We start from the raw sequence: 24,000 nt of genomic DNA on the forward strand, positions 1-24,000 counted from the left end.
AAGTCTCGAGGTTGTAATCGCTGCCAAAACAAAGTACTGTGTAAAGTCTGAATTCTTATGTAAATGTGATGTTTCCATTTTAGAGTAAGGCCGTAACGTAATAAAGTGGGATGAAGTCTGAATACTTTGTCTGCACAATTTATATAGTATTGTTATTTATTTTTACACTTTGGTCTTAACCGTCCCGAAAAACACTCTATAGCAGAAAGATCCCTGAGAGAGGGAGATGTTGTCTTTGTTCCAATCAGAAGAGAGAGAGACAGGAAGTGTTTATTTTGTTCCAATCAGAAGAGAGAGAGACAGGAAGTGTTTACTTTGTTCCAATCAGAANTCCACCCCCATTATTCAACACAGTCTCCGCCCACCCCCATTATTCAACACAGTCTCCGCCCACCCCCATTGTTCAACACAGTCCCCGTCCACCCCCATTATTCAACACAGTCCCCGTCCACCCCCATTATTCAACACAGTCTCCGCCCACCCCCATTATTCAACACAGTCTCTGTCCACCCCCATTATTCAACACAGTCTCCTTCCACCCCCATTATTCAACACAGTCTCCGTCCACCCCCATTATTCAACACAGTCTCCGTCCACCCCCATTATTCAACACAGTCTCCGTCCACCCCCATTATTCAACACAGTCTCCGCCCACCCCCATTATTCAACACAGTCTCCGCCCACCCCCATTATTCAACACAGTCTCCGCCCACCCCCATTATTCAACACAGTCTCCGCCCACCCCCATTATTCAACACAGTCTCCGCCCACCCCCATTATTCAACACAGTCTCCGCCCACCCCCATTATTCAACACAGTCTCCGCCCACCCCCATTATTCAACACAGTCCCCGTCCACCCCCATTATTCAACACAGTCTCCGTCCACCCCCATTATTCAACACAGTCTCCGCCCACCCCCATTATTCAACTCAGTCTCCGCCCACCCCCATTATTCAACACAGTCTCCGCCCACCCCCATTATTCAACACAGTCCCCGTCCACCCCCATTATTCAACCCAGTCTCCGCCCACCCCCATTATTCAACACAGTCTCCGTCCACCCCCATTATTCAACACAGTCTCCGCCCACCCCCATTATTCAACACAGTCTCCGCCCACCCCCATTATTCAACACAGTCTCCGCCCACCCCCATTATTCAACACAGTCTCCGCCCACCCCCATTATTCAACACAGTCTCCGCCCACCCCCATTATTCAACACAGTCTCCGTCCACCCCCATTATTCAACACAGTCTCCTCATTGATTCTGTGTAGTCATTCTGAGATACTCTGAAAATAAAACCGAACAGCAACACACATCCAAGATGAAGGAAGAGGGGAAAAGGGCATCAATGCATTATTATATGAACTGTATGAACAAATAGTCATAGAAAAACGAACTAGAAACAGACAAATATTCTGACAGCTTGTGAAATAACTCTCTGAATATCTAATGGTCATAACGTTTGCAGTGTGTTTTGTTCCGGGGGATATTTTTCCAGCTCTAACTGATTTGCCAGTTGTTGTTCCAATATGAAATGGCCATTTTGTAAAATAATGTATTAATTACGCATTGACTCTTGCTGAATACAACAACAATTTGCATCTGCTAACAGGACAGGGGTTCAGTAGTTTAACTGTTAACAGGACGGGGTTTCAGTAGTTTAACTGTTAACAGGACGGGGTTTCAGTAGTTTAACTGTTAACAGGACGGGGTTTCAGTAGTTTTTAACTGTTAACAGGAAGGGGTTTCAGTAGTTTAACTGTTAACAGGACAGGGTTTCAGTAGTTTAACTGTTAACAGGACAGGGTTTCAGTAGTGTTTAACTGTTAACAGGACAGGGTTTCAGTAGTGTTTAACTGTTAACAGGACAGGGTTTCAGTAGTTTAACTGTTAACATGACGGGGTTTCAGTAGTTTAACTGTTAACATGACGGGGTTTCAGTAGTTTAACTGCTAACAGGACAGGGGTTCAGTAGTTTATCTGTTAACAGGACGGGGTTTCAGTAGTTTAAATGTTAACATGACGGGGTTTCAGTAGTTTAACTGTTAACAGGACGGTGTTTCAGGAGTTTAACTGTTAACAGGACAGGGTTTCAGTGTTTAACTGCTAACAGGACAGGGTTTCAGTAGTTTAACTGTTAACAGGACAGGGTTTCAGTAGTTTAACTGTTAACAAGACAGGGTTTCAGTAGTTTAACTGTTAACAGGACAGGGTTTCAGTAGTGTTTATCTGTTAACAGGACAGGGTTTCAGTAGTTTAACTGTTAACAGGACAGGGTTTCAGTGTTTAACTGCTAACAGGACAGGGTTTCAGTAGTTTAACTGTTAACAGGACAGGGTTTCAGTAGTGTTTAACTGCTAACAGGACAGGGTTTCAGTAGTTTAACTGTTAACAGGACAGGGTTTCAGTAGTGTTTAACTGTTAACAGGACAGGGTTTCAGTAGTTTAACTGTTAACAGGACAGGGTTTCAGTAGTTTAACTGCTAACAGGACATGGTTTCAGTAGTTTAACTGTTAACAGGACAGGGTTTCAGTAGTTTAACTGTTAACAGGACAGGGTTTCAGTAGTGTTTATCTGTTAACAGGACAGGGTTTCAGTAGTTTAACTGTTAACAGGACAGGGTTTCAGTAGTGTTTAACTGCTAACAGGACAGGGTTTCAGTAGTTTAACTGTTAACAGGACAGGGTTTCAGTAGTTTAACTGTTAACAGGACAGGGTTTCAGTAGTGTTTAACTGTTAACAGGACAGGGTTTCAGTAGTGTTTAACTGTTAACAGGACAGGGTTTCAGTAGTGTTTAACTGTTAACAGGACAGGGTTTCAGTAGTGTTTAACTGTTAACAGGACAGGGTTTCAGTAGTTTATAACTGTTAACAGGACAGGGTTTCAGTAGTTTATAACTGTTAACAGGACATGGTTTCAGTAGTTTATAACTGTTAACAGGACAGGGTTTCAGTAGTTTATAACTGTTAACAGGACAGGGTTTCAGTAGTTTAACTGTTAACAGGATGGGGTTTCAGTAGTTTAACTGTTAACAGGACAGGGTTTCAGTAGTTTAACTGTTAACAGGACAGGGTTTCAGTAGTTTAACTGTTAACAGGATGGGGTTTCAGTAGTGTTTAACTGCTAACAAGACAGCGTTTCAGTAGTTTTTAACTGTAGCTTGGAGAGAGAAGATTTACACATTTAACCTCAGCATTTAACCTCTATTAACCTCTACTGTTAACAGGACAGGGTTTCAGTAGTGTTTAACTGTTAACAGGACAGGGTTTCAGTAGTTTAACTGTTAACAGGACAGGGTTTCAGTAGTTTAACTGTTAACAGGACAGGGTTTCAGTAGTTTAACTGCTAACAGGACAGGGTTTCAGTAGTGTTTAACTGTTAACAGGACAGGGTTTCAGTAGTGTTTAACTGTTAACAGGACAGGGTTTCAGTAGTTTAACTGTTAACAGGACAGGGTTTCAGTAGTGTTTAACTGTTAACAGGACAGGGTTTCAGTAGTTTCTAACTGTTAACAGGACAGGGTTTCAGTAGTTTCTAACTATTAACAGGACAGGGTTTCAGTAGTGTTTAACTATTAACAGGACAGGGTTTCAGTAGTGTTTAACTGTTAACAGGACACGGTTTCAGTAGTTTCTAACTGTTAACAGGACAGGGTTTCAGTAGTGTTTAACTGCTAACAGGACAGGGTTTCAGTAGTGTTTAACTGCTAACAGAACAGTGTTTCAGTAGTGTTTAACTGTTAACAGGACAGGGTTTCAGTAGTGTTTAACTGTTAACAGGACAGGGTTTCAGTAGTGTTTAACTGCTAACAGGACAGGGTTTCAGTAGTGTTTAACTGCTAACAGGACAGTGTTTCAGTAGTGTTTAACTGTTAACAGGACAGGGTTTCAGTAGTGTTTAACTGTTAACAGGACAGGGTTTCAGTAGTTTCTAACTGTTAACAGGACAGGGTTTCAGTAGTTTATAACTGTTAACAGGACAGGGTTTCAGTAGTTTAACTGTTAACAGGACAGGGTTTCAGTAGTTTTTAACAGGACAGGGTTTCAGTAGTTAACTGTTAACAGGACAGGGTTTCAGTAGTTTTTAACTGCTAACAGGACAGGGTTTCGGTAGTTTCTAACTGTAGCTTGGAGAGAGAAGATTTACACATTTAACCTCAGCATTTAACCTCTACAAGATCGCCCCCCCCCCCCCCCCCCCCCCCCACCCGCGGGACGGTTGAGCTAACGTTGGCTACTGTGATTAGCATGAGGTTGTAAGTAACAAGAACATTTCCCAGGACATAGACATATCTGATATTGTCAGAAAGCTTAAATTCTTGTTAATCTAACTACACTGTCCAATTTACAGTAGCTATTACAGTGAAATAATACCATGCTATTGTTTGAGAGTGCACAGTTACGATCTTGAAAATGTATTAATAAAACAATTAGGCACATTTGATGCAGTCTTGATACAAATTTTTTAACAGAAATGCAATGGTTCATTGTATCAATTTAAAACTTTGCACACACACTGCTGCCACCTAGTGGCCAAAATCTAAATTGCTCCTAGGCTGGAACAATACATTATGGGCTTTCTCTTTCATTTCAAAGATGATAAAAAAAATTAAAAAATAAAGCATGTTTTTTCATTGTATTATCTTTTACCAGATCTAATGTGTTATATTCTCCTACATTAGATTCACATTTCCACCAACTTCAAAGCGTTTCCTTTCGCGTGGGCAGTTAGATTTGAGAATGTCATTTCAGGTAAATAATGGAAACAAAGGGTCCGATCCTAAAGTTAACACATTACGGAGAGGAACGTCATGCTCAATATTTATTGAGGAAAAAATGAATTGTTTTTGTGTGTTTATTTTGAATAGTTTTTGTAGATGTAAAGGTTTGTCTGTGTCTGTTGGTCCTTTTGTGTGTTTTTTTGTGTGTGGTCTTTGAAACTCCTGTATTAATCTGTCTCTCCTCTCCTCTCCCTCTCTTAACCCCCCCCCCCCCAGGGCAGTGTGTGTAGAAGTCATCAGATTTCCCCTCAGGAGTTCCTGGGGGAGCTGAAGTCAGGAGTGACTGACGAACGCCTCATGGCCTGTCTGGACTCTCTCCGTGTCTCCCTCACCAGCAACCCTGTCAGGTAGGATAAACACACACACACACACACACACACACACACACACACACACACACACACACACACACACACACACACACACACACACACACACACACACACACACACACTCTGTCAGGTTCCTTGTCTCACTACTCGTCTGGACTGACCTGATCTCAGTACTTCCTGGGTCTGGACTGACCTGATCTCAGTTCTTCCTGGGTCTGGACTGACCTGATCTCAGTACTTCCTGGGTCTGGACTGACCTGATCTCAGTACTTCCTGGGTCTGGACTGACCTGATCTCAGTACTTCCTGGGTCTGGACTGACCTGATCTCAGTACTTCCTGGGTCTGGACTGACCTGATCTCAGTACTTCCTGGGTCTGGACTGGCCTGTGTCCTCCAACTACAGCTTGTATGTTAACTACCGTAGCCCACCTGTAAAGGCTTGGTCTTCTCCGAGCTAATAGCTCACTTTCTTTCCCCTTACAATCTTTCTTCCCCCCCCCCCCCCCCCCTCACCTCTAGAGTCCGGGCCTTGGTTGACCATATATCTTTGTACCTCGGGCTCCCGAGTGGCGCAGCGGTCTAGATGCGTCACTACACACCCTGGTTCGATCCCGGGCTGTATCACAACCGGCCGTGATCGGAAGTCCCGTAGGCCCGCCGTCGTCCGGGTTAGGGGAGGGTTTGGCCCGGGCTAGGCCGTCATCGTAAAATAAGAATTTAGTTTTTAACTGACTTGTCTAGTTAAATAAAAAAAATCTAACTACCCCTCTCTCCCCCCTTCTCCGCCAGCCTCCCCCTCCCCCCCCCACGGTGTCGGGGTTCAGAGCAGAGCAACACACCATGCTGGGACTCATTAATATGTATTACATCTACAGCAGCACTGGCCCAGCTCTCCTCCTCCTCCCCCCCCCTCCGCCTTTTTTAATTGTTTGATGCCTATCGTGACGAGCTTCCCGCTGCTTCCTCCGCTCCTGTATCACAAACATGACACAACTCTCACCGGGAGGGCCGCAGCCCGCCCAGCAACCGTAAATACGTTTGGAATAATGAAATAGCAGGTTGTATTTTTTTCCCCGTTCGTTGCCGTTGGTTGCAGGCTCCTGGTACCTTTTTTAATGCAGTGCACACAGAGGAGGAGAGCTGCAGGCAATGGAAGGGGGACTAGAGCACTATATTAACATAAATGTTGATCACGTTATAACACCACGCCTTTTTAAATGGGGATTTTTAAAAATGTATTTACGTGTCTCCTTGCAGAGTCCTTGGATTCTGTAACTGTTCATTAATGGTTAACGCTGTATGGTTCTGACCCGTTACCACGCTGGAGGGTTCTGACCCGTTACCACGCTGGAGGGTTCTGACCCGTTACCACGCTGGAGGGTTCTGACCCGTTACCACGCTGGAGGGTTCTGACCCGTTACCACGCTGTAGGGTTCTGACCCGTTACCACGCTGGAGGGTTGTGACCCGTTACCACGCTGGAGGGTTGTGACCCGTTACCACGCTGGAGGGTTCTGACCCGTTACCACGCTGGAGGGTTCTGACCCGTTACCACGGTGTAGGGTTCTGACCCGTTACCACGCTGGACGGTTCTGACCCGTTACCACGCTGTAGGGTTCTGACCCGTTACCACGCTGGAGGGTTCTGACCCGTTACCACGCTGTAGGGTTCTGACCCGTTACCACGCTGTAGGGTTCTGACCCGTTACCACACTGTAGGGTTCTGACCCGTTACCACGCTGTAGGGTTCTGACCCGTTACCACGCTGGAGGGTTCTGACCCGTTACCACGCTGGAGGGTTCTGACCCGTTACCACGCTGGAGGGTTCTGACCCGTTACCACGCTGGAGGTCCGATTTTTACGGCTCCTTCTGATCTCAACTATTTGAGGCTCACAATGCTTCTTTAATCGTAATCTAAAGACAATATTTCTTTACCCATGTTAAAAACAAAAAAAGTTACATTTTCTATTCAAAAGTGGAAATACTTTTAAGTGACCGTAGGAATATCTACTCATTTAAAAAAGTTTTGATTGTGTATCAAAATGACCCTGAGAGAGAGAGAGCGTTTGATTGCAATGCACATCGTCGTGCTCCTGAGGTTTATCTGTGCTGCTCTACCAGGGTGTCTCTTCAGTCGAGGATGGTTGAGAATGCGTGCTCATAAACCTATTACCCTCCTAGTTAAAGTTGATTCCAACACATGCCGTTCACTACCTTTTCAATTTATTAAAGACTGCTGTCTATAATAGACCTTAAACATCAACTGCTAGAAGACGGGCGGTGGGAGGAGAGGGAGACGGAAGGAGGATTGTAAAACAGTTTTCACCGTGTCTGTAGTCTTTATTGGCAGAATTCGTAAAATGTCATGAATCCCATTAGTTAATGGATGGAAATGCGGGAGAGGACTCTGTCGCTGTCTACCGATGCGGACGGAACAATCATCCAACACTGTGTCCCTTCCAGTCTCCCCTTTCCGTACCAAATGGCTTCCTATACCCTATATAGTGCACTAGTTTTGACCGGGACCATGTGGGAATAGGCTGCCGTTTGGGACGCGGGTGTCTTCTATTACTGCGTCAGTCACTTATTATTATTCAGACACAGATCAGGTTTTTACCTCTTTAGCCTAAAGTACACTTGATGAAAAGTAATCCAATTATTTTAACTTTTTATTCAGCCGTGGCATCGCACGGACGGGACGGACAAGATTACATTCTTCCTCTTTTTAAAGTGAAGATCTCTTTATTAGTCAATTACACACAAGGTCCAATCTGAAATTTGACTTCCTCTTTTAACCCAACCAGCCTCTTGAGATTGGTTTGCATTAGGATATTGTTCTACCGTCGCTGGTTATGCTAATAACATGAGAGGTTATTTGTTATTTTCATTTAGTCTACAATAAGATTCGTCCCTGCTATTTGCTCAGGCTGTACTGACACGACCACCCTTTCTGCTACGGCAGATCCTTCCCTTTAAAAGATTTAGATATCCCTTTAAAAGATATCCCTTTAAAAGATATAGATATCCCTTTAAAAGATATAGATATCCATTTAAAAGATATCCCTTTAAAATATATAGATATCCCTTTAAAATATATCAATATCCCTTTAAAAGATAAAGATATCCCTTTAAAATATGTCCCTTTAAAAGATATAGATATCCCTTTAAAATATATCCCTTTAAAAGATATAGATATCCCTTTAAAAGATATAGATATCCCTTTAAAAGATATAGATATCCCTTTAAAAGATATAGATATCCCTTTAAAAGATATAGATATCCCTTTAAAAGATTTAGCGTCCACTAGTACCAGATTTTGTTGTTATTGTGGCGGGTTCCAGTGGAGGAGGAGGGAAGGAAAGAATCAATATTCTATTCAGCCCGGCGATGGGCGGTTCATTACTTTAAATGGAGTGTGGATGTGTTGTTACCAAGGTGCTATTCGCTATCATTATTCAGAGTTTTCCTTTAGCACCTATGTGGAGGTCTGCTGGGAACAGTAGCTACCTGGCTGATTAGACTGGGACACTGTGGAGGTCTGCTGGGAACAGTAGCTACCTGGCTGATTAGACTGGGACACTGTGGAGGTCTGCTGGGAACAGTAGCTACCTGGCTGATTAGACTGAGACACTGTGGAGGTCTGCTGGGAACAGTAGCTACCTGGCTGATTAGACTGGGACACTGTGGAGGTCTGCTGGGAACAGTAGCTACCTGGCTGATTAGACTGGGACACTGTGGAGGTCTGCTGGGAACAGTAGCTACCTGGCTGATTAGACTGAGACACTGTGGAGGTCTGCTGGGAACAGTAGCTACCTGGCTGATTAGACTGAGACACTGTGGAGGTCTGCTGGGAACAGTAGCTACCTGGCTGATTAGACTGGGACACTGTGGAGGTCTGCTGGGAACAGTAGCTACCTGGCTGATTAGACTGGGACACTGTGGAGGTCTGCTGGGAACAGTAGCTACCTGGCTGATTAGACTGGGACACTGTGGAGGTCTGCTGGGAACAGTAGCTACCTGGCTGATTAGACTGGGACACTGTGGAGGTCTGCTGGGAACAGTAGCTACCTGGCTGATTAGACTGGGACACTGTGGAGGTCTGCTGGGAACAGTAGCTACCTGGCTGATTAGACTGGGACACTGTGGAGGTCTGCTGGGAACAGTAGCTACCTGGCTGATTAGACTGGGACACTGTGGAGGTCTGCTGGGAACAGTAGCTACCTGGCTGATTAGACTGGGACACTGTGGAGGTCTGCTGGGAACAGTAGCTACCTGGCTGATTAGACTGGGACACTGTGGAGGTCTGCTGGGAACAGTAGCTACCTGGCTGATTAGACTGGGACACTGTGGAGGTCTGCTGGGAACAGTAGCTACCTGGCTGATTAGACTGGGACACTGTGGAGGTCTGCTGGGAACAGTAGCTACCTGGCTGATTAGACTGGGACACTGTGGAGGTCTGCTGGGAACAGTAGCTACCTGGCTGAATAGACTGGGACACTGTGGAGGTCTGCTGGGAACAGTAGCTACCTGGCTGATTAGACTGGGACACTGTGGAGGTCTGCTGGGAACAGTAGCTACCTGGCTGATTAGACTGGGACACTGTGGAGGTCTGCTGGGAACAGTAGCTACCTGGCTGATTAGACTGGGAGGTCTGCTGGGAACAGTAGCTACCTGGCTGATTAGACTGGGACACTGTGGAGGTCTGCTGGGAACAGTAGCTACCTGGCTGATTAGACTGGGAGGTCTGCTGGGAACAGTAGCTACCTGGCTGATTAGACTGGGACACTGTGGAGGTCTGCTGGGAACAGTAGCTACCTGGCTGATTAGACTGGGACACTGTGGAGGTCTGCTGGGAACAGTAGCTACCTGGCTGATTAGACTGGGACACTGTGGAGGTCTGCTGGGAACAGTAGCTACCTGGCTGATTAGACTGGGACACTGTGGAGGTCTGCTGGGAACAGTAGCTACCTGGCTGATTAGACTGGGACACTGTGGAGGTCTGCTGGGAACAGTAGCTACCTGGCTGATTAGACTGGGACACTGTGGAGGTCTGCTGGGAACAGTAGCTACCTGGCTGATTAGACTGGGACACTGTGGAGGTCTGCTGGGAACAGTAGCTACCTGGCTGATTAGACTGAGACACTGTGGAGGTCTGCTGGGAACAGTAGCTACCTGGCTGATTAGACTGGGACACTGTGGAGGTCTGCTGAGAACAGTAGCTACCTGGCTGATTAGACTGAGACACTGTGGAGGTCTGCTGAGAACAGTAGCTACCTGGCTGATTAGACTGAGACACTGTGGAGGTCTGCTGAGAACAGTAGCTACCTGGCTGATTAGACTGAGACACTGTGGAGGTCTGCTGGGAACAGTAGCTACCTGGCTGATTAGACTGGGACACTGTGGAGGTCTGCTGGGAACAGTAGCTACCTGGCTGATTAGACTGAGACACTGTGGAGGTCTGCTGGGAACAGTAGCTACCTGGCTGATTAGACTGGGACACTGTGGAGGTCTGCTGGGAACAGTAGCTACCTGGCTGATTAGACTGGGACACTGTGGAGGTCTGCTGAGAACAGTAGCTACCTGGCTGATTAGACTGGGACACTGTGGAGGTCTGCTGAGAACAGTAGCTACCTGGCTGATTAGACTGGGACACTGTGGAGGTCTGCTGGGAACAGTAGCTACCTGGCTGATTAGACTGGGACACTGTGGAGGTCTGCTGGGAACAGTAGCTACCTGGCTGATTAGACTGGGACACTGTGGAGGTCTGCTGGGAACAGTAGCTACCTGGCTGATTAGACTGGGACACTGTGGAGGTCTGCTGGGAACAGTAGCTACCTGGCTGATTAGACTGGGACACTGTGGAGGTCTGCTGGGAACAGTAGCTACCTGGCTGATTAGACTGGGACACTGTGGAGGTCTGCTGGGAACAGTAGCTACCTGGCTGATTAGACTGGGACACTGTGGAGGTCTGCTGGGAACAGTAGCTACCTGGCTGATTAGACTGGGACACTGTGGAGGTCTGCTGGGAACAGTAGCTACCTGGCTGATTAGACTGGGACACTGTGGAGGTCTGCTGGGAACAGTAGCTACCTGGCTGATTAGACTGGGACACTGTGGAGGTCTGCTGGGAACAGTAGCTACCTGGCTGATTAGACTGGGACACTGTGGAGGTCTGCTGAGAACAGTAGCTACCTGGCTGATTAGACTGAGACACTGTGGAGGTCTGCTGAGAACAGTAGCTACCTGGCTGATTAGACTGAGACACTGTGGAGGTCTGCTGAGAACAGTAGCTACCTGGCTGATTAGACTGGGACACTGTGGAGGTCTGCTGGGAACAGTAGCTACCTGGCTGATTAGACTGAGACACTGTGGAGGTCTGCTGGGAACAGTAGCTACCTGGCTGATTAGACTGGGACACTGTGGAGGTCTGCTGGGAACAGTAGCTACCTGGCTGATTAGACTGGGACACTGTGGAGGTCTGCTGAGAACAGTAGCTACCTGGCTGATTAGACTGGGACACTGTGGAGGTCTGCTGAGAACAGTAGCTACCTGGCTGATTAGACTGGGACACTGTGGAGGTCTGCTGAGAACAGTAGCTACCTGGCTGATTAGACTGGGACACTGTGGAGGTCTGCTGGGAACAGTAGCTACCTGGCTGATTAGACTGGGACACTGTGGAGGTCTGCTGGGAACAGTAGCTACCTGGCTGATTAGACTGGGACACTGTGGAGGTCTGCTGGGAACAGTAGCTACCTGGCTGATTAGACTGGGACACTGTGGAGGTCTGCTGGGAACAGTAGCTACCTGGCTGATTAGACTGGGACACTGTGGAGGTCTGCTGGGAACAGTAGCTACCTGGCTGATTAGACTGGGACACTGTGGAGGTCTGCTGGGAACAGTAGCTACCTGGCTGATTAGACTGGGACACTGTGGAGGTCTGCTGGGAACAGTAGCTACCTGGCTGATTAGACTGGGACACTGTGGAGGTCTGCTGGGAACAGTAGCTACCTGGCTGATTAGACTGGGACACTGTGGAGGTCTGCTGGGAACAGTAGCTACCTGGCTGATTAGACTGGGACACTGTGGAGGTCTGCTGGGAACAGTAGCTACCTGGCTGATTAGACTGGGACACTGTGGAGGTCTGCTGAGAACAGTAGCTACCTGGCTGATTAGACTGGGACACTGTGGAGGTCTGCTGGGAACAGTAGCTACCTGGCTGATTAGACTGGGACACTGTGGAGGTCTGCTGAGAACAGTAGCTACCTGGCTGATTAGACTGGGACACTGTGGAGGTCTGCTGGGAACAGTAGCTACCTGGCTGATTAGACTGGGACACTGTGGAGGTCTGCTGGGAACAGTAGCTACCTGGCTGATTAGACTGGGACACTGTGGAGGTCTGCTGGGAACAGTAGCTACCTGGCTGATTAGACTGGGACACTGTGGAGGTCTGCTGAGAACAGTAGCTACCTGGCTGATTAGACTGGGACACTGTGGAGGTCTGCTGGGAACAGTAGCTACCTGGCTGATTAGACTGGGACACTGTGGAGGTCTGCTGGGAACAGTAGCTACCTGGCTGATTAGACTGGGACAATGTGGAGGTCTGCTGAGAACAGTAGCTACCTGGCTGATTAGACTGGGACACTGTGGAGGTCTGCTGGGAACAGTAGCTACCTGGCTGATTAGACTGGGACACTGTGGAGGTCTGCTGGGAACAGTAGCTACCTGGCTGATTAGACTGGGACACTGTGGAGGTCTGCTGGGAACAGTAGCTACCTGGCTGATTAGACTGGGACACTGTGGAGGTCTGCTGGGAACAGTAGCTACCTGGCTGATTAGACTGGGACACTGTGGAGGTCTGCTGGGAACAGTAGCTACCTGGCTGATTAGACTGGGACACTGTGGAGGTCTGCTGGGAACAGTAGCTACCTGGCTGATTAGACTGAGACACTGTGGAGGTCTGCTGGGAACAGTAGCTACCTGGCTGATTAGACTGGGACACTGTGGAGGTCTGCTGGGAACAGTAGCTACCTGGCTGATTAGACTGAGACACTGTGGAGGTCTGCTGGGAACAGTAGCTACCTGGCTGATTAGACTGATACACTGTGGAGGTCTGCTGGGAACAGTAGCTACCTGGCTGATTAGACTGGGACACTGTGGAGGTCTGCTGGGAACAGTAGCTACCTGGCTGATTAGACTGGGACACTGTGGAGGTCTGCTGGGAACAGTAGCTACCTGGCTGATTAGACTGAGACACTGTGGAGGTCTGCTGGGAACAGTAGCTACCTGGCTGATTAGACTGGGACACTGTGGAGGTCTGCTGAGAACAGTAGCTACCTGGCTGATTAGACTGAGACACTGTGGAGGTCTGCTGAGAACAGTAGCTACCTGGCTGATTAGACTGAGACACTGTGGAGGTCTGCTGAGAACAGTAGCTACCTGGCTGATTAGACTGAGACACTGTGGAGGTCTGCTGGGAACAGTAGCTACCTGGCTGATTAGACTGGGACACTGTGGAGGTCTGCTGGGAACAGTAGCTACCTGGCTGATATTGACTGAGACACTGTGGAGGTCTGCTGGGAACAGTAGCTACCTGGCTGATTAGACTGGGACACTGTGGAGGTCTGCTGGGAACAGTAGCTACCTGGCTGATTAGACTGGGACACTGTGGAGGTCTGCTGAGAACAGTAGCTACCTGGCTGATTAGACTGGGACACTGTGGAGGTCTGCTGAGAACAGTAGCTACCTGGCTGATTAGACTGAGACACTGTGGAGGTCTGCTGGGAACAGTAGCTACCTGGCTGATTAGACTGGGACACTGTGGAGGTCTGCTGGGAACAGTAGCTACCTGGCTGATTAGACTGGGACACTGTGGAGGTCTGCTGGGAACAGTAGCTACCTGGCTGATTAGACTGGGACACTGTGGAGGTCTGCTGAGAACAGTAGCTACCTGGCTGATTAGACTGAGACACTGTGGAGGTCTGCTGGGAACAGTAGCTACCTGGCTGATTAGACTGGGACACTGTGGAGGTCTGCTGGGAACAGTAGCTACCTGGCTGATTAGACTGGGACACTGTGGAGGTCTGCTGGGAACAGTAGCTACCTGGCTGATTAGACTGGGACACTGTGGAGGTCTGCTGGGAACAGTAGCTACCTGGCTGATTAGACTGAGACACTGTGGAGGTCTGCTGGGAACAGTAGCTACCTGGCTGATTAGACTGAGACACTGTGGAGGTCTGCTGGGAACAGTAGCTACCTGGCTGATTAGACTGGGACACTGTGGAGGTCTGCTGGGAACAGTAGCTACCTGGCTGATTAGACTGGGACACTGTGGAGGTCTGCTGGGAACAGTAGCTACCTGGCTGATTAGACTGGGACACTGTGGAGGTCTGCTGAGAACAGTAGCTACCTGGCTGATTAGACTGGGACACTGTGGAGGTCTGCTGGGAACAGTAGCTACCTGGCTGATTAGACTGGGACACTGTGGAGGTCTGCTGGGAACAGTAGCTACCTGGCTGATTAGACTGGGACACTGTGGAGGTCTGCTGGGAACAGTAGCTACCTGGCTGATTAGACTGGGACACTGTGGAGGTCTGCTGGGAACAGTAGCTACCTGGCTGATTAGACTGAGACACTGTGGAGGTCTGCTGGGAACAGTAGCTACCTGGCTGATTAGACTGGGACACTGTGGAGGTCTGCTGGGAACAGTAGCTACCTGGCTGATTAGACTGGGACACTGTGGAGGTCTGCTGAGAACAGTAGCTACCTGGCTGATTAGACTGAGACACTGTGGAGGTCTGCTGGGAACAGTAGCTACCTGGCTGATTAGACTGGGACACTGTGGAGGTCTGCTGGGAACAGTAGCTACCTGGCTGATTAGACTGGGACACTGTGGAGGTCTGCTGGGAACAGTAGCTACCTGGCTGATTAGACTGGGACACTGTGGAGGTCTGCTGGGAACAGTAGCTACCTGGCTGATTAGACTGAGACACTGTGGAGGTCTGCTGGGAACAGTAGCTACCTGGCTGATTAGACTGAGACACTGTGGAGGTCTGCTGGGAACAGTAGCTACCTGGCTGATTAGACTGGGACACTGTGGAGGTCTGCTGGGAACAGTATCTACCTGGCTGATTAGACTGGGACACTGTGGAGGTCTGCTGGGAACAGTAGCTACCTGGCTGATTAGACTGGGACACTGTGGAGGTCTGCTGGGAACAGTAGCTACCTGGCTGATTAGACTGAGACACTGTGGAGGTCTGCTGGGAACAGTAGCTACCTGGCTGATTAGACTGGGACACTGTGGAGGTCTGCTGGGAACAGTAGCTACCTGGCTGATTAGACTGGGACACTGTGGAGGTCTGCTGGGAACAGTAGCTACCTGGCTGATTAGACTGGGACACTGTGGAGGTCTGCTGAGAACAGTAGCTACCTGGCTGATTAGACTGGGACACTGTGGAGGTCTGCTGGGAACAGTAGCTACCTGGCTGATTAGACTGGGACACTGTGGAGGTCTGCTGGGAACAGTAGCTACCTGGCTGATTAGACTGGGACACTGTGGAGGTCTGCTGGCAACAGTAGCTACCTGGCTGATTAGACTGGGACACTGTGGAGGTCTGCTGAGAACAGTAGCTACCTGGCTGATTAGACTGTGACACTGTGGAGGTCTGCTGGGAACAGTAGCTACCTGGCTGATTAGACTGGGACACTGTGGAGGTCTGCTGGGAACAGTAGCTACCTGGCTGATTAGACTGGGACACTGTGGAGGTCTGCTGGGAACAGTAGCTACCTGGCTGATTAGACTGGGACACTGTGGAGGTCTGCTGGGAACAGTAGCTACCTGGCTGATTAGACTGAGACACTGTGTAGGTCTGCTTTGAACAGTAGCTACCTGGCTGATTAGACTGAGACACTGTGGAGGTCTGCTGGGAACAGTAGCTACCTGGCTGATTAGACTGGGACACTGTGGAGGTCTGCTGTGAACAGTAGCTACCTTGGCGATTAGACTGAGACACTGTGGAGGTCTGCTGGGAACAGTAGCTACCTGGCTGATTAGACTGGGACACTGTGGAGGTCTGCTGGGAACAGTAGCTACCTGGCTGATTAGACTGAGACACTGTGGAGGTCTGCTGGGAACAGTAGCTACCTTGGCGATTAGACTGAGACACTGTGGAGGTCTGCTGGGAACAGTAGCTACCTGGCTGATTAGACTGGGACACTGTGGAGGTCTGCTGGGAACAGTAGCTACCTGGCTGATTAGACTGGGACACTGTGGAGGTCTGCTGGGAACAGTAGCTACCTGGCTGATTAGACTGGGACACTGTGGAGGTCTGCTGGGAACAGTAGCTACCTGGCTGATTAGACTGAGACACTGTGGAGGTCTGCTGGGAACAGTAGCTACCTGGCTGATTAGACTGGGACACTGTGGAGGTCTGCTGGGAACAGTAGCTACCTGGCTGATTAGACTGGGACACTGTGGAGGTCTGCTGGGAACAGTAGCTACCTGGCTGATTAGACTGAGACACTGTGGAGGTCTGCTGGGAACAGTAGCTACCTGGCTGATTAGACTGGGACACTGTGGAGGTCTGCTGGGAACAGTAGCTACCCGGGCTGATTAGACTGGGACACTGTGGAGGTCTGCTGGGAACAGTAGCTACCTGGCTGATTAGACTGAGACACTGTGGAGGTCTGCTGGGAACAGTAGCTACCTGGCTGATTAGACTGGGACACTGTGGAGGTCTGCTGGGAACCGTTGGTTTACCGTGCCACCTCTTGGTTTACCGTGCAGCCTCTTGGTTTACCGTGCCACCTCTTGGTTTACCGTGCGGCCTCTTGGTTTACCGTGCAGCCTCTTGGTTTACCGTGCAACCTCTTGGTTTACCGTGCAGCCTCTTGGTTTACCGTGCAACCTCTTGGTTTACCGTGCAACCTCTTGGTTTACCGTGCCACCTCTTGGTTTACCGTGCAACCTCTTGGTTTACCGTGCAGCCTCTTGGTTTACCGTGCAGCCTCTTGGTTTACCCTGCAACCTCTTGGTTTACCCTGCAACCTCTTGGTTTACCCTGCAACCTCTTGGTTTACCCTGCAACCTCTTGGTTTACCGTGCCACCTCTTGGTTTACCGTGCAGCCTCTTGGTTTACCGTGCCACCTCTTGGTTTACCGTGCCACCTCTTGGTTTACCGTGCGGCCTCTTGGTTTACCGTGCGGCCTCTTGGTTTACCGTGCGGCCTCTTGGTTTACCGTGCGGCCTCTTGGTTTACCGTGCAACCTCTTGGTTTACCGTGCAGCCTCTTGGTTTACCGTGCAACCTCTTGGTTTACCGTGCAACCTCTTGGTTTACCGTGCAACCTCTTGGTTTACCGTTCAACCTCTTGGTTTACCGTGCCACCTCTTGGTTTACCGTGCCACCTCTTGGTTTACCGTGCCACCTCTTGGTTTACCGTGCAACCTCTTGGTTTACCGTGCAGCCTCTTGGTTTACCGTGCAGCCTCTTGGTTTACCGTGCAGCCTCTTGGTTTACCCTGCAACCTCTTGGTTTACCCTGCAACCTCTTGGTTTACCCTGCAACCTCTTGGTTTACCCTGCAACCTCTTGGTTTACCGTGCCACCTCTTGGTTTACCGTGCAGCCTCTTGGTTTACCGTGCCACCTCTTGGTTTACCGTGCAACCTCTTGGTTTACCGTGCAACCTCTTGGTTTACCGTGCAGCCTCTTGGTTTACCGTGCAGTCTCTTGGTTTACCCTGCAACCTCTTGGTTTACCCTGCAACCTCTTGGTTTACCCTGCAACCTCTTGGTTTACCGTGCCACCTCTTGGTTTACCCTGCAACCTCTTGGTTTACCGTGCCACCTCTTGGTTTACCGTGCAGCCTCTTGGTTTACCGTGCAACATCTCAACCAAGTTATTTAGAGCAAGGTCTTGATTAGCCCTTTTTGTTGTTGTTGTTGCTGGACAGAAATGAAACCATTCGTTGTTATTCTGTTGCTAGGTTACATGAGGTCTTGTGGTGCTTCACCTCCGAGAGCAGATGTCCGCTAGATCTAATTAGCATGATAGAAACATCCTCATCAAAATCCCTCACTGTAAGTTCGCATGGGCTGTCTCTCAATCCACCACATCCATCGACGTCGCCCTTCCTCATCTGCAGGTCAAAGGTAGCGGAGCTAAAGAGAGGTGTTTTGTCAGACCGTGAGACATCGTGAGAATCTGTCTTGGCGGGGAAAACGTCTGTTAGCGTTTCCGAACAGTTTGGGCTGCTCACTAATAATGACCTCCTCTGATGTGGAAAGGTGAGACTCTCACAAACGCATGGATGTCTGTGGTTCTGCTCTCGGACTCCCACGAGCCTCACGAGACTAAAGCTGAAGGGAGCCGGGGACCAGTTTAAATATGAAAATGAATGGAAGTATACAGTTGAAGTCGTTTACATACACTTAGGTTGGAGTCATTAAAACTAGTTTTTCAACCACTCCACAAATCTTGTTAACAAACTATAGTTTTGGCAAGTTGGTTAGGACATCTACTTTGTGCATGATGCAAGGAATTTTTCCAACATTTGTTTACAGACAGATTATTTCACTTATAATTCACTGTATCACAATTCCAGTGGGTCAGAAGTTTACATACACTAAGTTGACTGTGCCTTTAAACAGCTTGGAAAATTCCAGAAAATGATGCCATGGCTTTAGAAGCTTCTGATAGGCTAATTGACATCATTTGAGTCAATTGGAGGTGTACCTGTGGATGTATTTCAAGGCCTACCTTCAAACTCAGTGGCTCTTTGCTTGACATCATGGGGAAATCAAAAGAAATCAGCCAAGACCTCAGAAAAACATTTGTAGACCTCCACAAGTCTGCTTCATCCTTGGGAGCAATTTCCAAACGCCTGAAGGTACCACGTTAATCTGTACAAACAATAGTACGCAAGTATAAACACCATGGGACCATGCAGCCGTCATACCACTCAGGAAGGAGACGCGTTCTGTCTCCTAGAGATGAACGTACTTTGGTGTGAAAAGTGCAAATCAATCCCAGAACAACAGCAAAGGACCTTGTGAAGATGCTGGAGGAAACAGGTACAAAAGTATCTATATCCACAGTAAAACAAGTCCTATATCGACATAACCTGAAAGGCCGCTCAGCAAGGAAGAAGCCACTGCTCCAAAACCACCATAAAAAAAAAAGCCAGACTACCGTTTGCAACTGCACATGGGGACAAAGATCGTGCTTTTTGGAGAAATGTCAGGGAATTTTTACGAGGATTAAATGTCAGGAATTGTGAAAAAACTGAGTTCACCTACACCTTAGGCAAATACATTTAAACTTCTGACTTCAACTGTATGTGGAGATAGTTTAGTGCCTAAAATAAGGGGTTAAATACATGTCAAAAAAATGTAAAGTAGTTTCCTGATCTTTCTTATCTCAGATCTATATGACAGACAATTCAGAGTAGTGAAACGTTCTATTAGATCACACTGCTTCCTATAGCTGCGTTCTCTATCAGCAACAGAGCAGCCTTTTCCCTCTGTTGCCTTTGATGATAATGGTTATATGATCTCTTAAAAACCAAACGGGGACAATCATGCTCGTTTACATTAGGGATGGGTGAAATGGCCATAATGTCATAGCATCGTATTTGTTGACGTTATTTGAGGTTGTAGAATAATGAAGGTTATAAATATGTATTGTAAGTAGTGCATGACCCCATAGTGACATCACGTCCTGTTTTTAATGGGGCTTTGTTCGTTCTGATTGTTTTATACTGTTCAATGAAACTCCAATCAAAAAGGTGGAATATAGGTGGGCACTTTGAATACAGTGTCGGACATGACGACACATGAAAAAGCCAGGGAGTGGATATTGTGACAGGGTAGGAACCAAAGTGTTGGTCAGTCCACCCTAATTAATCTTACATTAAATGTTCTCTTACTGTAGCTTTGATGTAGCTAGAATCCTCGTGCTTCGCCTTATTCTGTCTGATTTTAGAATATACTGTTGCACAAAGAACATACACCATCACTGGTATCAGGCTTCATTGGCTAGCTATCTACATTTGCGCTGACTAAGTACCATTAGCAAGCCAGCTAACTAGCTATTAACATTAGCGGCTAACGCGCTTTATTTTAGCCACAACTTGCTAAGAATAGACAAACTAGCAGTTTGCAGAGAGTCAGATACTCAAAAATATTAGTGTGATTATGAAACACTAGTGGATTTTTTATTAAAAATCTAAGTGGAAAGCAGCATCGTTGTCGCAGACTGACCGTGCAGACTGACCGTGCAGACTGACCGTGCAGACTGACCGTGAAGACTGACCGTGAAGACTGACCGTGAAGACTGTTAGTGTAGTGTTGACCGTGCAGACTGACCGTGCAGACTGTTAGTGTAGTGTTGACCGTGCAGACTGACCGTGCAGACTGTTAGTGTAGTGTTGACCGTGCAGACTGACCGTGCAGACTGTTAGTGTAGTGTTGACCGTGCAGACTGACCGTGCAGACTGACCGTGCAGACTGACCGTGCAGACTGACCGTGCAGACTGACCGTGCAGCATTTACCATGCAGACTGACCGTGCAGACTGACCGTGCAGACTGACCGTGCAGACTGACCGTGCAGACTGTTAGTGTAGTGTTGACCGTGCAGACTGACCGTGCAGACTGACCGTGCAGACTGGCCGTGCAGACTGACCGTGCAGACTGACCGTGCAGACTGTTAGTGTAGTGTTTACCGTGCAGACTGTCACTGACAGTGGTTGTTGTTGACTTGTGGGTGCTCAGTGACAGGGCGGGACTTGTGTGTGGAAGGAGAGAGAGAGACGACTCCAGTAGGAAATGGAGTAGACTATGAAACATGTCAGCTCAGCGTTAGGAGAAACTCTTGATCAGTTGACTGAGTGATGCCATCTCGCCTCCCCTCACACCATCTCTGTTGTGATCTGGTTCTGCTCGTTATAGATGGAAGCAGACGGGCAGATTCTGTGGAGCAAGGCTTCTGGCCAGTGCTATAACATTATGCATGTCTTCTTCCTCGTCTTCCCTTAGTGTGTTCGATGTTTTGTGCGGCTTGTTAGTCTGTCCTGTGTCTCGTAGCCTCAGGCCTGTTCAGTCTTTTTAATGCAAACGTCAAGACGTTGTGTAAACGGGCCTGTAGGACTCTAGTGGAGTGAATAGTGGAGTCCGATAACTACACTACTTGTTATGTATGACTTGGACAGTTGGGCAGGTTTTTTCTCAGAATATTGAATAGGTTCGTCTGGTACTATTGATTTTAGATGGCAGTCTGTTTACTGCAGTGTAACTTAAACACAACGGGAAAATCTTTTCCTATGCAATGCGTTTTAGCAACGCTAAAATATAGGGCTGACCCTATTTTAGTCGAATGGTCGATTTTTGTCTGGTCCGTAGGCTGTTGATCGACCGAGAATTCTTCAGGTCGAGCTGTAGCATATGATGGTGTATGAGACCGCTGTCTGATTGGCTCTTGTCTGAGCGGACTGATCCATTGTAGAGGCCGTGGGGATGGCACCCGTCTGTCAGTCTAAGACACCTGTCTGATTGGCTCCTGTCTGAGCGGACTGATCCATTGTGAAGGCCGTGGGGGTGACACAGTCCATCAGTCTAAGACACCTGTCTGATTGGCTCCTGTCTGAGCGGACTGATCCACTGTGAAGGCCGTGGGGGTGACACAGTCCATCAGTCTAAGACACCTGTCTGATTGGCTCCTGTCTGAGCGGACTGATCCACTGTGGAGGCCGTGGGGGTGACACAGTCCATCAGTCTAAGACACCTGTCTGATTGGCTCCTGTCTGAGCGGACTGATCCATTGTGGAGGCCGTGGGGGTGACACAGTCCATCAGTCTAAGACACCTGTCTGATTGGCTCCTGTCTGAGCGGACTGATCCATTGTGGAGGCCGTGGGGGTGACACAGTCCATCAGTCTAAGACACCTGTCTGATTGGCTCCTGTCTGAGCGGACTGATCCACTGTGGAGGCCGTGGGGGTGACACAGTCCATCAGTCTAAGACACCTGTCTGATTGGCTCCTGTCTGAGCGGACTGATCCATTGTGGAGGCCGTGGGGGTGACACAGTCCATCAGTCTAAGACACCTGTCTGATTGGCTCCTGTCTGAGCGGACTGATCCACTGTGGAGGTCGTGGGGGTGACACAGTCCATCAGTCTAAGACACCTGTCTGATTGACTCCTGTCTGAGCGGACTGATCCATTGTGAAGGCCGTGGGGGTGACACAGTCCATCAGTCTAAGACACCTGTCTGATTGGCTCCTGTCTGAGCGGACTGATCCATTGTGAAGGCCGTGGGGGTGACACAGTCCATCAGTCTAAGACACCTGTCTGATTGGCTCCTGTCTGAGCGGACTGATCCATTGTGAAGGCCGTGGGGATGACACAGTCCATCAGTCTAAGACACCTGTCTGATTGGCTCCTGTCTGAGCGGACTGATCCATTGTAGAGGCCGTGGGGATGGCACCCGTCTGTCAGTCTAAGACACCTGTCTGATTGGCTCCTGTCTGAGCGGACTGATCCATTGTGAAGGCCGTGGGGATGACACAGTCCATCAGTCTAAGACACCTGTCTGATTGGCTCCTGTCTGAGCGGACTGATCCATTGTGAAGGCCGTGGGGGTGACACAGTCCATCAGTCTAAGACACCTGTCTGATTGGCTCCTGTCTGAGCGGACTGATCCACTGTGAAGGCCGTGGGGGTGACACAGTCCATCAGTCTAAGACACCTGTCTGATTGGCTCCTGTCTGAGCGGACTGATCCACTGTGGAGGCCGTGGGGGTGACACAGTCCATCAGTCTAAGACACCTGTCTGATTGGCTCCTGTCTGAGCGGACTGATCCATTGTGGAGGCCGTGGGGGTGACACAGTCCATCAGTCTAAGACACCTGTCTGATTGGCTCCTGTCTGAGCGGACTGATCCATTGTAGAGGCCGTGGGGATGGCACCCGTCTGTCAGTCTAAGACACCTGTCTGATTGGCTCCTGTCTGAGCGGACTGATCCATTGTGAAGGCCGTGGGGATGACACAGTCCATCAGTCTAAGACACCTGTCTGATTGGCTCCTGTCTGAGCGGACTGATCCATTGTGAAGGCCGTGGGGGTGACACAGTCCATCAGTCTAAGACACCTGTCTGATTGGCTCCTGTCTGAGCGGACTGATCCACTGTGGAGGCCGTGGGGGTGACACAGTCCATCAGTCTAAGACACCTGTCTGATTGGCTCCTGTCTGAGCGGACTGATCCATTGTGGAGGCCGTGGGGGTGACACAGTCCATCAGTCTAAGACACCTGTCTGATTGGCTCCTGTCTGAGCGGACTGATCCACTGTGGAGGTCGTGGGGGTGACACAGTCCATCAGTCTAAGACACCTGTCTGATTGACTCCTGTCTGAGCGGACTAATCCATTGTGAAGGCCGTGGGGGTGACACAGTCCATCAGTCTAAGACACCTGTCTGATTGACTCCTGTCTGAGCGGACTGATCCATTGTGAAGGCCGTGGGGGTGACACAGTCCATCAGTCTAAGACACCTGTCTGATTGGCTCCTGTCTGAGCGGACTGATCCACTGTGGAGGCCGTGGGGGTGACACAGTCCATCAGTCTAAGACGTGCTACTGAACTTGTATATGGTTTTATTACATAACAACAATGGTGCAATACTAATACAAAATAATATTATTTTATAACAAATGCTCCTCCTCCAGCGTTGGATAGCGGTCGCTGTCCGCGGTTCTGAAACACACGAGTTCTCTGTTGAATTCACACCGTTTCCTGGAGACCATGTTGCTATGAGCGTATTATCAAAGTTAAACCAGCGTCTTGGTGTTGAGAACAATGTGACGGAGGAAGCAGCAGAATGAGATGAGAAAACGG

General features: G+C 48.7%; 1 protein-coding gene across 1 annotated transcript in view; it reads left to right on the forward strand.

Moving 5' to 3' along the window:
• Positions 1-24,000, forward strand: part of LOC129840305 (protein diaphanous homolog 3-like) — a gene marked incomplete in the record, with an annotated part of 449,243 nt that overhangs the window by 293,709 nt on the left and 131,534 nt on the right. The window contains 1 exon segment of the mRNA XM_055908106.1: positions 5,017-5,133. Coding sequence (XP_055764081.1) covers positions 5,017-5,133 — 117 coding nt within the window.

Source organism: Salvelinus fontinalis, chromosome 41 (assembly GCF_029448725.1).
Source record: "Salvelinus fontinalis isolate EN_2023a chromosome 41, ASM2944872v1, whole genome shotgun sequence".
Taxonomy (NCBI): Eukaryota; Metazoa; Chordata; class Actinopteri; order Salmoniformes; family Salmonidae; genus Salvelinus; species Salvelinus fontinalis.